This window comes from Ischnura elegans, chromosome 5 (assembly GCF_921293095.1).
Source record: "Ischnura elegans chromosome 5, ioIscEleg1.1, whole genome shotgun sequence".
NCBI lineage: Eukaryota > Metazoa > Arthropoda > Insecta > Odonata > Coenagrionidae > Ischnura > Ischnura elegans.
Window position 1 is genome coordinate 32,343,021 of NC_060250.1, and position 15,403 is coordinate 32,358,423.

The 15,403-nt window shown below is 36.5% G+C and overlaps 1 protein-coding gene across 5 annotated transcripts in view; it reads right to left on the minus strand.

The window, feature by feature from the left end:
• LOC124158665 (ribose-phosphate pyrophosphokinase 1) overlaps window positions 1-15,403 on the minus strand; it is a 24,811-nt gene continuing 9,408 nt past the window's right edge. For 4 of the 5 annotated variants that reach the window (XM_046533877.1, XM_046533876.1, XM_046533881.1 and 1 more), the window contains 4 exons: window positions 6,104-6,327; window positions 4,585-4,758; window positions 4,328-4,487; window positions 1-2,038 (listed from right to left, as the gene is read on the minus strand). In XM_046533877.1, the coding sequence (XP_046389833.1) occupies window positions 1,946-2,038; window positions 4,328-4,487; window positions 4,585-4,758; window positions 6,104-6,327 (651 nt within the window). In that variant the 3' untranslated portion in view covers window positions 1-1,945. Of the gene's footprint in view, window positions 2,039-4,327; window positions 4,488-4,584; window positions 4,759-6,103; window positions 6,328-15,048; window positions 15,076-15,403 lie in introns of all 5 variants that reach the window. The other variant, XM_046533878.1, reaches the window with a different exon arrangement.

Consider the following 15,403-nt stretch of genomic DNA (forward strand, 5'->3'; position numbering starts at 1 on the left):
TGAATTTCAAAGGATTTTATATTTATCCAATTGCAGGAACACACAAAATAAATTCTGAACATAATATTCTCCAAATACAAATTTTACAGAAACAGTGCAGAAAAACTCTATGATACTCCCATTCTAAAAATATCGGTAATGCTCTACTGTGCTTATGTCGTATTAAAAATACTGGACTTTTTCAACTCACCAACATCAAAAACGAGGTAAAGTCTTCATAATATCAAAAGAGCCTTTCATATCTGATTAGCTACCAAATGAATTGAGCTTACTTCGAAGGAAAATATTTATATACAACAAATTTCAGTCATCTAAAACTATCAGTCTAAAAAAAAATAAAACAAACACCATTCCTGCCAGTTTGCAATTCATAAAAGAAATATTAAAAATTACATAAATTTCAAGATATCAAAAAATATAGCAATGATTGTAAAATTTGACAGTTTCATTAAGGACCGATCAAAATGGTCGGGTACTTGACAGATCAACAATATATAATAATTTCTTTAAACCTTTAATTGCACCAAGAAAATTAATTTTGGGTTTTCAGTCATCAGGCTGGGCAAAAATTGAAAACTTTGAATAGGAGACAGTGGGCGAGGCAATATAGAAATTTACCCCTACAGTGGAGGTTGTACATAATGAAATAAGATGAGCAAACAGAAAAGCATCACAAACATTGACCACAGCACTTGTCGTGAAATCTATTATCCACCCTACTGAAATACTAAAGAGCAAGTCTATGCCATTTGTTCAAAAATATTGAGTAAAACACCTATGCATAGAATTTCAGCAATTGGCACAATAACAAGTCATCAATCAGAATTCAGACTAGTCAAACTGTGAAGTCATGAAAATAAGTAATCCTAATGCAAAATTATGTAAAAAAAAAACTACTTCCATTCTAGCCTTCAAAAATATGAAATTCCATAAAGAGAGATAAAATTTACAATCCAATCAGAAGGAAAACCCAAGTTTAGTTACTAATGCGGTGGGCAGAGTGGGGACCTGCATACTTATACACAAAGTCATTCATGTAAAACATATCACTTCAGTGACACAAAATGTAATCTTGACTTAAATTTATGCCAAAATTGCATTAAAAAGGCCGTCGTTCTAAAAACATATTTCAAACAACTGAGCCCAAACAAACAGAAAAGTAGTGAGAATTATTACAAGATTTATATTTGTTAAAATAACAACTACTGTTAATAACACATGATATGCAATTGCTCCAGGTACACAATTTCAAAGAACTATCTAAAATAAGCTCCAATAGAAAATTTAAGCTGTTTTGGTGAATTTCAATTGAATTCAATGCAGTTAGCTAGGATGCAGCAGTTCCTGAGATACAACGGTACATATTTCATAATTCACATTAGGTAATATAATAGCATGCTAAACATTTTATTCGGTACAAAAATTAGAGAAGTGCGAGCCAATTCCAAGACTTCCACATAATAAGACAATGGTTTTATTGCATGGAAGCTGGAACAGAAAGTAAATATCCTTCATTATTCTACGAGGACTCAGAAAAAAATTCTACCTCTACACCATCTCTAACAACAAAAGTTAATACAGGTCCCCACTAAATTACACAATCTTTCCAACCATTTTTAACAGCAAAATAAAAACAGCATCATAGGTAAAGTTTCGGTAATGATTTATTTTGGTCATTGGAATGATGCCCCAGGTCTAAACGACCTATATATAACCAAGGTCCATTGGTGAGGGGGATTGAGTGGATAATATCCTTTTGAAAGAAGGCACACAGCAATTCCTGTTCACTAACTGAATCTCCAGAGGCCAATGTGAGCACCACACAAGCCCCAACACATAATAGGAGCGAGGTTCTAAGGAATTGCTACCACTTGAGAAAAAAGAGGGATTTGTTGGTTTGGCCATCACATACAAAAGCATGCATTACAAACAGTAGTCCAAGACATCAATATGGCACATTGGAGAACAGATATGAGACGGACTCCCCATTGTGAGTCCTACGGACAGCCTCAGCAAACATCATTGAGACATCGATGCACTGTCAAAAAGGAAAATACCATCAGCAATCATTGAAGCCACCCCTCAAGAATTTCACGTAGGTTTATAGAAATTTTCAACTTGGGACAAAAACCATAGCTTATACCAATGACAAAAGTTACTGTAGCAAATGATCAGATGAACAGACAGATTAAATTGAAGATTTGTATGAATAAAATCTTTGGAAAATGAAAATTTTGATGCTCAATACAAACAATGCTCTTTAAAAAATGGCATCCAGTTATAACATAAAGGTGTTCCAATTGTTTGAAAGATAAGATTTACACACTAATTTCTTGAATTCTAAATTTACAAAAGTGAACACATACTTTAAATTGAATCTATGCAAACAATGACAAAAACAGAATGATATGGAAAGATGCACACCACACACCATACTACTATCAAAAAAAGCTAAGCTTACTAATTCCAAAGAGGTACAAATGAAGAGAAGAAATAGAGCAATTACTCAAGAAATAAAAACAAATTAACCAAGTTGAATAACTTCAAAGTCATGAAACATTTTGTGCAACAGAAAAAGCACATAGGTTCTCTTAACTTAGGTTCAAGGCCAACAAAATTGAATAGGTAAATTAGGTTTTTTTTAAATCAGAATTTTAGGAAAATATTGCGATGTAAGGTAAGTAGAAGTAAAAACCTGAATACAAGACAAAATAGCAGCCAGCCTAATAGTGAGTAAAACCAAAATATACACTAGTGATTTACATCTTATCTCACATTTTGCACATGGCTACAGATAATAACTACATACGTACCTATATTTACAACTATAGTACTAATATTTCAATCGGAACGTAATTCACAGGGGTGAAAAACATGGGATAAAATGAACAGGTTTTGTAGTATAAAGGTTAAAAGCAGTACCAACAAGAAAATTATTCAACTTAGTAATTGAGGCTCATACTGCTTGCTGAAATATTGTTTTGTACAGGTTCACTCATCTTCCATTTACTAGGGCAATGGGGTATAAAATGCTGAAAATATCTTTTCAGTCAAAAATAATGTCAGACTTTAAACTAGAATACAGCTTTCAATTAACCCATTCTCATGAACTTTAATCTTGACAACAATATTACGTGTGCAGTTAATATACCACTGCTTATTACTAGCAATGAATACATTCCCATCTTGCTTTGGTTTATTTAAAGAAAACACCCTTAATGGAAAATAGAAGTGTATTCTATAGAGTCGCCTTTGTTATATAATCCTCTCTGGCATTATAATGCCAGGCCATTAAATGGTTGCATGTATAGCGTACTCTACCCTTGCTTTTCATCCCTTTCTGTACACCCAAAACATGGCAGAAAGATTTTAACGCGCCACTTTGATGAAAGGACATCACTTATGTTTTCAAAGATTACTCATTAAAACATCAAGTAAAACAAACGATTTAACTTTTCCTGATAAATTATATTCAGGAATTCTTCTCGGGCTCGATGCCAGGTTAATTCAGTTACACTGGCCAATGTTCCGGAAGACTTGCCTTCAAGGCATGTTACTTTTTGAATGCCAAAATTCAATCTGAAAATCACACAATCATTGAGAGTGTGAATTTGGACATTCAGATAGAAAAACAAACACCTTGAGAATGGAAGACAAGTTGTTTTCCGAAACGCTGGCCAACACAACTGAACTAACCTGGTGTATAGCCCGAAAAGATGTAGATAAACACTTTAAATTGCCCTCTGATGGATGAAAACAGGTTTATTGCCATTTTTTAGTCACACGCAACAAATAATTTTCTTCATAATGAAATATTTCCTGATGCATCTAGTTGAGAGGAGATGCATTGATTTATAAGCATTTGCTCGCTCAGTTTCAATTGTTTGCTCCATTTAATTCTCCCTGCATGCAAGAAAGTTGAGCACTTGCTCATACTCAGCTATGAAGTCACCAATTGTTAACTTTAAATTGCTAGGGCCAATTGCCTCTACCATTAAAATAATTAGCATTGAAGAATGAGAAATATTATCTTAGAAAAAATTAAATAAAAGACAATGCCTCCATGAGATTTTAAAAAACATAAGGCAGAATAGGACCGTATTTTATCCTTGTAAGCCAAAAACAATGGAAAACATGGATAAAAAGCTTAGCACATGTTATGATCATGCCAATGATCAATCTACTGCATGCTATTTCAATAACTTTATACCTCATTACATTTCAAAATGGAAAAATTATGATATTTGGAGAAAAACTCAATGAAGTGATAATTATAATATGATCTTGTTATAATAATCTGATAATTACAATTTCACTTTCTACATACCTGAATTCTAGGACAGTCTTTCATGTGCTGTTCTTGAGGAATTGTGTTGGTCACAACTACAGCCTCAAAGCAAGCATTATTGATACGTGATATAGCAGGTCCTGAGAAAATTCCATGGGTCAAAATAGCATAAACTTTGGTAGCTCCAGCTTCTAACAGCCTGTTAATTAAGAGCATAAATTACGATTAAGAATGCAATCCAAACATTAAAGCACTTTTCTAAGGACCATGAACACACAAATAAGAGAAATCATTACTTTTCAGCAGCATGACAGATTGTACCACAAGTATCTGCCATGTCATCAACAAGGATAGCAATTCTATCCTTTACATCACCAACTAGCACCATCGCTGCTACTTCGTTGGCCTTTTTCCTTTCCTTGTGTATGAGAGCAAACTCAACATTTAAGCGATCAGCAATTGATGTAACCCTGTAATAAGAAAGAAGCTTGAAAAAAACACTAAAAATCAAGCCCGCCCACACACACACAACAAAAACGTAACAGCCTCAACCTATAAATATGACTACAGCAGACTCCTGATTATCCGGCTGTGGTTTATCCATGTTACGGATTATCCGTGCATGATTTTCACTCCTGCTCAATTTTTTCCTCGATCTTTATAAAAAAATGATATCGGTCGTAAAACCATCGGGATTACGGCATTAATGCTACGATACCCGGGCTTATTATTTCTGTTAGATTCCTTCGTAAAACAGAAGCGATTGCACGCTAGCTGCATTCACAGGAGCACCGTGTTCCTGTTTTCCAGGCCTCGTAGCATGCGACCACGCTCCGTGATCACGGATACACGTCCCGCAGCAGTTGCAACCCGGGCAACTTGTGCGAGATGCGACTATGTGGCGTGGTACCTGACAGTGTAGTTTCCGACGTCGAGCAGTGATTTTGAACCATTCGGGCAAACCACTTTTCTCTAACCCTGATCACATAGCCACGGATGTGTGGTTTTCGAAATGAGGCCTTACATGGAGCATTAATAATACGAGTACAACCATGTTATCGCCGCTAAAAAGATCGCGAACTGGCGAAGAAAGCTCTCATTGAGTCCGGGGAGCACTCTAAAATAACAGAATACCTGTATAAATAATAATATATTTTATTTAGGTAAATTATGAACATTGCAAGACAATTAAGTGAAAGTTTGGGTTATCCGTGTTTTCTGATTATTCCTGCCGTCTCTCCCCACCATTAGCCCGAATAATCGGAAGTGTACTGTACATGTAAGTCACCATATCTATAATGATAACTACCAGCCACCTAGTTCATAAGTTATGAGTAATTAAACCAATTTCAATATTGGGTATTCATCTGGCTTTCCCCAAGACTAATTACCTACATTACTGACATAAATTTTGATCAATTTTAGGGCTAAGTGATGCAAAATATCAACTTATAATCCTGCAACTCATTAAAAACAATTAAAATATAAACATAGTATCCAGCCCTCTTTGTTAACCTGGGTTGGAAGTGCTACCAAAGATGTTTGCTGGCAAAACAAACTGGCTCAACTTCATAACACAACACTTTTTTCACATAATAATGAAAAGGTGGTAATTCAAACCCGATAAATGTTCATGAATGATGAAAGTATAATCTCCTTACATGTCATAAACAAAATTTATGGTTCAACTGCAGGTGTAATTGTAATTTATAGTCACCGCCAACAAATTTACCAAGCACGCATTTTGGTGCTCATCTTATCTAACATTACTTTAATCTAACACTACTAAATGTTACAAAAATTCAGCATGCAAACCTTTTCGCTCCACCAGCATCAGGAGAAACAATGATAGAATTCCGCCACTCTGGAATATTCTCCCTTATCCACTTCAAAACGGCTGGCTCTGCATAGAGATTGTCCACAGGGATGTCAAAGAATCCTTGGATCTGAGAGGCATGCAGGTCCATCGTGATGATGTGGTCTGCTCCAGCCACTGACAGCATGTTGGCCACCAGCTTTGCTGAGATTGGAGCCCGACTCTAAGGAGGCCGCCACCGGGATGTCGACCAATGGGATTGGGGGCGTGGGTGGGGCAAAGGGTGGGGAGTGGGGTGGTGTCAGGTGGGGAGGGGGATTTCATTGGTTGGAAAGGATGGGAGGGGAAGGGGATCAGAATAGGGAGGATGGGTAATTGGGGCATGGATGGCGGGGACGGGAAGAACAGAAGATGGTCTATTTGCAAGTGGCAAGAGATGCCTAACGGCATAATGGGAGGATGACCTCTGCTTTTTTCATATGAAGGGACACGCAAATCAAATGCAAAAATACATTTGCAATGAATGAAGACTGGTAAGTCATAGGCCTTGGTATGTTAATTTCTCTTTTTAGTAATAAGATTACTTCCAACAGATTCCCAACAAATATTAAATTATCCTCTGCTCGACCATGTTACCAAAATACTAAATTTGGTAGCAAGTACCAAATGGTACTAGTGGGATGCTAGCATGAAGAACCATTTCCTTCCATATTGCTAAAAAAACAGCAGAGAAACTAACCTAAGAGTGTCATGCATGCAAATTAACTTTTCCAGCAAACCAGATGCAAAGGTTACCTTTAAGTTCAAAGGAACATCACCAAAACATATAGAAGCAGTCCAATATACTACAGATCAACACCAATAGATTTGGAACAATAACTTGTTAAAAAAAAACACATTCACCAATCACCTCACACACAAATACATTAATTAAAAAGAGGCATGAAGCAAAAGAGGGAAAACTTAGTGAGCATATTAATTTTCTATGTACAATTACCCGAATTATATTGCAGAGAACATCCTCAGCATTATGAAATAAGGCTGGAGAAATTTATTCATTTTCCAATGATAAATAACAGCAGCCACATAAAATTAATACTCACACCCAATCATAATAAAACTCGTATATTAATATCAATACTTCAAACACAAGTCAAAAAGTCACATGCCCTCAATAAGAGATGTACTCTAATACCTTCGGAAATATCTAGAAAAATTAAAGCAGCAAAATGATACCTTAGTTTAAAGTAATTATTGATAATAATTAAGCATCTCATACTGAAACCCCAATAAAAATTCCCAATGCAAAAATGGCTAACGGCCTTAGTATCACCGATGAGAATTACGTTGTTGAAATGTTATCCAGAGGATACATTTGAGATATGTATAATATTACCTGATCTTCAATTATGCATACTTGTGGTACACTAATTACAAGTGTTGAGGAAATTAAAGGGTCTATCCCAAATGTTGCAGCAAAGCAAAATTTTTCAAAAGTTTTCCAACGGGCTTATTATTTCCTTTAGAAATCCCTTTGTAAAACGGAAGCGATCGCGTGCTTGCTACATTCACAGGAGCACCATGTTCCTGTTTTCCAAGCCTCACAGAGCGCGACCGCGCTCCGTGATCACCGATGCACGTCCCGTAGTAATTGCAACCCAGGCAACTTGTGCGAGACGCGACTATGTGGCGTGGTGCCTGACAGTGTAGTTTCCGATGTCGAGCAGTGGTTTTGAATTGTTCGTACAAACCCCTTTTCTGTATCTATGATCACACAGCCACGGATATGTAGTTTTCGAAACCAGGCCTAACATGGAGCATTAATAATACGGGAACAATCGTGTTATTGCCGCTAAAAAGATCATGAACTGGCAAAAAAAAGCTCTCTATGAATCTGGGAAGCACTAAAATAACAGAGGAACTGCATATGTACAGTGAAACCTCGATTTTGCATTCCCCCATTTTACATTTTCCCTGATTTTGCACACTTTTTATCAGGTCCCAAACAATACCACCTTTAATAAATGATACTCTATTTTACAATTTCCTCAATTTTGCACTTTATGCAAGTGGTCCATTCAAAAGTATAAAATAGAGGTTTCACTGTAGTAATATTTTGTTTGCTTTACAGAAATTATGAACATTACATGGCATTAAAGTGAAAGTATGGGTTATCCGTGTTTCCCGATTAGGTATTCGTGCCGTCTCTCCCCATCATTAGCCCGGATAATCCGGAGTGTACTGTACAAAAAATATACTTGGCTTTCAGGATATGCTCCCAATGGGAGGAATATCTAAATGCAACATAAATGCAAACTTGGATTTGGCATTGGTACTGTATATGATATATCTCAAGGATGAGTACATTCATGAAAACCAAGCATATTCTTTGCATATCCACATCTGTTTTCATATGCTATCACCAGAGGCTCTCACTTGCACTGCCTGGGCTATTGCTCTACTATTTTGGCAAAGATCAAATCTTGCCTGACCCGCGATGAAAAATATCAATTGATTGGCAAAATATTCAGTAAGTTTCCTTAACCCTTTCACTGCTGTGGACGTACCTAGTACGTCCGCACAGCAGACTGCTGTGGACGTACTTTTTCTTCCTCCCTGCCATGCGGTCAGCACTTTTGCCGAAGGCCTCCAAAAGGTTGCTAATCCGGAACCCTATCCTCGACGAACTCACCCTCACTGGCCCTTATCTTGAACCCTCCAAGCACGGGGTCTCCCTCCCGAAAAGTGACCGCTCTGACTGCAATTTGAAAATCAATCAATCAATCCGATCATCAAAAAATGATTGTTTTCATCGCACTCCTAACAAATCAAGCAATGAAATACGTCTTTGAACCGTGTTTCTACGATGAAAAATAACGATTTTGTTAACTTTGCTAAAATGGCCATTTTCCGGTGGTCCGCAGCTACGCTTTTAGCAAAGTTAACTACATTGTTATTTTTCATCGCAGAAACACGGTTCAAAGACGTACTTGATTGCTTGATTGGCAGGAGTGCGATGAAAACAATCAATTTCTGATGATCGGATTAATTGATTGATTTTCAAATTGCAGTCAGCGGTCACTTTTCGGGAGGGAGGCCCCCCGCTGGTAGGGTCGAAAAGACAGTCCTGTGTGGGTGAGCTCGTGGAGGTTAGGGTTGTGGATTAGCAACCCTTTGGAGGGTGTACCACACCCATCCTGGAAGTACCTGCTCCATGGGCCCAAGAAACGCATTTTAACCCTTTCGCTGCATGTGAGGAGAAGTTTTTCGGAGATTGAACAGCAGTGAAAGGGTTAAGAATGGAAAACACCCAGAAGGATTCTCTGATCAAAGTTTTGCTGCATCACAAGAAAACCAAACCACCAAAACAAAGTCATGACCAAACTTTTTCTTCATAAGGTAGCCAATACTTAGTTCTCATTACTTTCCTCAAATTTCATCCAAACGTTTTGAATGAGCACCTATGTACTGTTGAAAAGTGCCTCACGATATAAATGATGTTGAAAATTGCTACAATTGTGAAACCTAAGTCAAAATAGATAAATATAGCCCTAAGCGTAAACAAAATGATGTTTCTACCAAAAACAACAAAAAATTCAATTACCACCTTCCAATAAGATAATATCTGGTTCAGGTCTATGGAAAGCCTTAAAGATCCCAAAAGAAGATGAACTGCGCAGCAGCACCATAATAATATGCATGAAAAAAATATGTTATCTGAATAAAAATGGATTCAACCCACCCTAGAAAAAAATAAAGGTAATCTCTAAAATGTTCCATCAAGACCTTGAAAAAAATATTGAAGGAGTACACGAACACACACTGGAAGGCAGTTCCAAAAGTGAGAGGAATGTGCCCCAATAATTCTGCATAATGACCTAAACTGTAAATAGAGATGTTCTTATGTACCAAAAATAGAATATGCATAATTTGAAATTACATGTTAGTTGCAATCTAAAGATGGAAGGAAAAGTCCAGGTATCTCACTCGCTATAAAAGGTTTTAGAAAACAAAGAATACCACACTGGCAAAAATAAGAGTTACCTAAAAAATATGATTGCACAAAAAGCAGCGTTTCAGGTGAAAAGATATCTCTGTATGCAAAACTGACAATCACTAAGGACATGGCCTCCATAACCCAATGACCAAAGTACATAGTTCCACTAAGCTGATAATAGTTCCTAGTCATTATGGCAGCCATTAGCTACTCCTTGCAAGCCTGGAAGCCAAGAACTGTCTGGTATTCCTAGGATTCAATTTAAGTTGGCTATCACAGAAAAAAAAACAATCCTAAAGGCACAAACAGCAGACAAACATTATAAGAGCTGGCAGAGTGATTGGAAAGGGTTGTGGCCATTGAGACAAAATGAGTATCTATCATAGGAATAAGCATTTAAATCAACAATTGGATTTTGCTCAAATAATTGAAATTCCTTCACTATGCCAAAAGATACTTCTGATAAACATTAAGAACTTCACATTCTACAAATATGGTAACAGAACTAAGCCCATGGCTACAAGAAAGCCTGCATTTACATGATCCCACACTAGAACATACACAGTCACTTTTTAAGCCTTTAAATATCCCACTTCATCATTTCTATATTACTCTAGGAACATATGAATGTTAAACCAATATTGTTTAAGAGTGCAGAAACATAGATATTTATTCATTTGAGTTTCCCTGGTGGATTTTGTTAACATTTGTATTGCCTTCCCTATAAAAATTGAGGAGATGTTAAGTATAAAATATGGCTTTCATGCTTAATACTATTAAAAGGAAATCTTATTCCTAGCAATAAATCATCATGATGTAATAATGCACAATGTTTCTGAAAAAAGTGGAAGCTAAAAGAAATTCGGCTTAGCTTCCATGAGCAGAATGATAAATTCCCACAACATTGTTTTAAGTAGTGTGCAAGAGAATGAATGAAAGTTGGTGTTCAGCAGGATGACTAAATAAAAAGGAAATTAAATAAATTGCTTGATAAATTCAACAGTTAATATGGATGGACTAAAATGTTTAATCTAATAGAAAATGTCTTCTTAAGAGACATAAGAAAACTAAAGCGAAGACTATTACAAATACATAAAAATACTACTGGTACCTAGTGTGACCTGGTTACGATGACATTTACTTCTTATTTGGTTTAAACGTGGAGAGACAGAAGAGGTTTCAATACTAAATAACTCCACACATACTGATACAGGACTTCCCCGAGGTGCTTATTGGTAGGACATTTCTATAGGCAAAGAGACAATGTGGTTCTCCCGAAGAATGATTAAGATTTCAATTCAAGAGATGCTACATATGGAGTATGTTTCTCTATTGAAGCAAGGCTTGGACGTTGACAGCAGTAGAGACGTCAAGAGTGGAAGCATTCGAAATGTGGTGCTACCGAAGAATGATGAAGATAAAATGGATCGACCGTGTAAGTAACGAGGAAGTGTTAAGAAGAATGGGAGAAAAGAGCAGCCTAATAAAAACCTTAAGCAGAAGATGAGACAACTTAGTTGGCCACATTATGAGACATGAAGCCTGATGAAAACTATCGTAGGAGGACAGGTGGAGGGGAAAAGGGCAAGGGCCCCAAAGGAGTTACATACGACAGGTTATAAAGGATGTAAAAGAGACGAAATAAGTCACTATGAAAAGGCTAGCAAACAGGAGAGAGGAATGGAGAGCTGCCTGAAACCAATGTTAACATTGTTGACTAATGGTGATGATGAAAGTGACATGACTAGAAATGCAGGCTTCATGACAAAAAAGTCTTCCATGGGATGAGTAGGTACCCACTTATGAACGAAATGTGGAACTGATTATTTTCCGACTCTCATGTACGCTTCGTTTCTGGACATAATTTTCATTTGATAATAACTTTATAGCAAGGGTCAATGGTGTTCTTGTTCAGTTCATAAAATGATAGCCAAATGAATAAAAATATAACCTCACAGCAAAAGTTGACTAGAAAAGTAAACTGAGAATATATTTCTGTCCAGATTTACAAGGGTAACAAGGCGAATATCGAAGGAAAAACATGCCACATAGAATCATCACTGACACACACACTCTTGTAATGCATAACTACCATTATAGACCAAAGGAGAAAAAACTGCAGCGCTAAAATAATATTTTCTGCCTAAAATACTTTCCTAATGCAATGTCTCAACAAAGATACTAGATGTCTATGAGACTGGGGAATTTAATTGTCTTAATTAGTAAGGGGCTACAGTAATAAAGAAATACTCTATAGTCTAAATAATTTCAACCCGTCCCCCAAGTAACATTTTCACCCATATTATTGTGCATCTAAGAGATGTAATGTGAGGCTGTGCTGGTGAGTGAAGGAAGAGATAATAGGATATTTTGGCAGTTAAATGACTGAATGGTGCCCTAGGGATTAGAGACAATTCTTGCAAAAACTACAAACACCGCATGCATTACAATTCATGGCACTTGCAAGAAGTAATCTCCTTCACTGAAGACATCTACCTGACAAAAACAATAAAAAGGCTCTTAGGCATTCAAGGGATATCCATTATCCAATATGAACATCTTGTGGTTCAAGGATCTGAAATTCTAACACAATACTCAATTTTTAAAAGTTATATAAAAAAAAGAAAATGATTTGAGCTATAAAACAGAAGTTGAGGGTCTTCATTTATGCACATGACTTGAAATGATGCCTACAATCATTCTAGTGATGCCCAACCTTGGCTACCTGAGATTAGAAATTCCAATGTTACGGGCTGTAACGGATGAATAGATGGAAATGTGAAAGAAAGGATGATGCTCTTGAATAACCATATCTTTTACAATGTCTACCGACTATTTTAATTTAGCCCTTTAATATCCATTTAATTTCACCTGTTGACACATCTCACGTGACATAAGCGGTATGAGCCAAAGAGTGAAAACAAAAGAATTATTCCTTGATGGAATGTGGAAAATCCGGAAGGATGTGGAACAGAACATGTAGGAACATTTGAAATTCCAATAGCTAGTATTCATACAGTAGACTCTCGTTAATACAAACAACCCTATTATGAAGTTCTCATTTTAAGAAAGTAACTCGTTGGTCCCGACGAAAAAGCCTATCCAATTTATAGTTAAACTTTATTACGAAATTTTCTTTATTAAAAAATTAAAAACCTTAGTCCTGGTCCCGGCTGTAAAAAATGAACTTTATTACGAATTTCTACGAATAAGCAATTGCATTTAGGTGGATATACATTATGCTACAATATAAACATTGTTTATGTATGTATACGTTTTTACATTCAACTTCTCCTCTCCATGTACTGTGCCCAAGAGCATCAATTATAGTTCTTTATTCAGGCGGAGGTAATTCAATATGCATGCATCATCATATAAAAAGCTTCATTCCTGTGGAACCATGGTGACCCACTCATTACCGCATGTAAATTGGACGTACAGTTAGTCCTCTACCTATGTACATTCGATACGTGACCTTTCAGAGATACGAACATTTGAAAAATACAAGAGTGCCCAAAATTTGAAATTTGGCACCTTTCGAGCTGGCTGATGTGACGTGGTGTGGAATTGTGAAACTCCTCCTTTGGACATAATCTGAACAGAGTATTATTGAATCCGGTGAGAAGTCGGAAACTGTTCAGCGTTTCACTCGCTCTTCCTTCCTGCATAATTTTCAGATCCGGCTGCGTCGCACACCCAGCTAGAGCAGTTCGTCAGAGTAGTAAGTTTAACTCACAGTTGTGATGCAGTATTGCATTCTGCAGGATAACTGCACTCCTCGATGCGTTGCATAGGTTTATCAACTTACGAGCAAGGTCACAAGGATTGCATCTTGTTCGTATATCGAGGACTTACTGTATCAGAGTAGATATCAACTATTGATTGCATCATGCCACATTGTTCTTTTGAGAAAGTGAAACGAATGTGCATATTTTTACATATTTGTGCATAATATAATCGTGTATATTATATACATGACTCTGACGCAATTCAACTAAGAAGTATGGGAGATTGAAGAGACAAGAAATTTTGACAAACTGTATTTTTTTTCGATGACACCTAAAAGGAACATGAATACGAACTCCGGTTATTATGAACCTCCGGTTTCTCGGTCCCATGAACTTCGTAAAAACTAGAGTCTACTGTATCAATCATCTGCCACTTTTTTCAAATATGCAAAGAAAAGCGAATCATAGGCTAGGGTTTCTTTAAAAATATAAGTAATTGAATAATTCATTTTCAAAGTAAAAAACCTACAATAAGTTTGATGACACTGATTTATGACATAAAAAATGCAAGACACTAAGTTGGTACGGCTGATTAATTTGGAAAAAGGATATCCACTTAGTAACAATACATTGCAATACATGCACAGTGCTGAAATCAAAATCTCATATAAATAAAGAAGAATTTAAGATTCATGATAAAATATGATAAAAACAAAAAAATAGATAAAGGAATTTGTCGCAAAATGGATCAAGTCCATCTTAAGGACATATGTGATGAATATGCTATGGAATTGATACAAGGAATAACAAAAAAAAATTTTTCTGCACCCCCATCTCATTAAAAACTGACATCTAAGAACCCGGTAGTAATAAAATTGTATCGAGGATACAGAGAAAACAGACCTTTTAAGAGGTCCGGTGAGAGCACATTGTAAGCCACACAAATGCTGGGGACGGTTTTCAGTAATAACGGTTTCAAGCTAAGCACACACACTGTATAGTGAAGGCTGCATGCCTCTCATAAAACCACAGGCTTTGAAAATCATTCTATCAGTACAAAAAAACAACACTCCCAAACATCAGCCAGATTGGTGAAGTTAAGTTGGAGAAAAGTATCATTCCTGAGCATGATACCCCAATATTAATCTGGTTACTCTACAATATGTTAATAATCAAACTCTCTTCTGCCATCCCTTCCCAACACATTTGTGGTACTCACGGCCCCCCCTAGATCGGGAAGCATTTCCTGAAAGAGTAGGGTGGAGAAGAGAGTGATTACTGCCGAACAAATAGGACTCAAACGAACAACTGCCTTCAATCCTGAGGCAGTCACTCTAAACACCACCATTTATTCACCATCAACCCCAGCAAATAAGAAGTGACAAACAAAAGTAACCCAATATATTTGATTCCCTGCAATTTTAAAATATAACCATTAAACCAGGCAGCAACCAGCACCATTAAGTCAAAATGCTATAAAAACAGAAAAGAAAACAAGAATAAGGAAAATAGGTATCAGAAGAAAATGGGTCATACCGAAGAGGCACACTATTATGAGATATAAAACAACAACC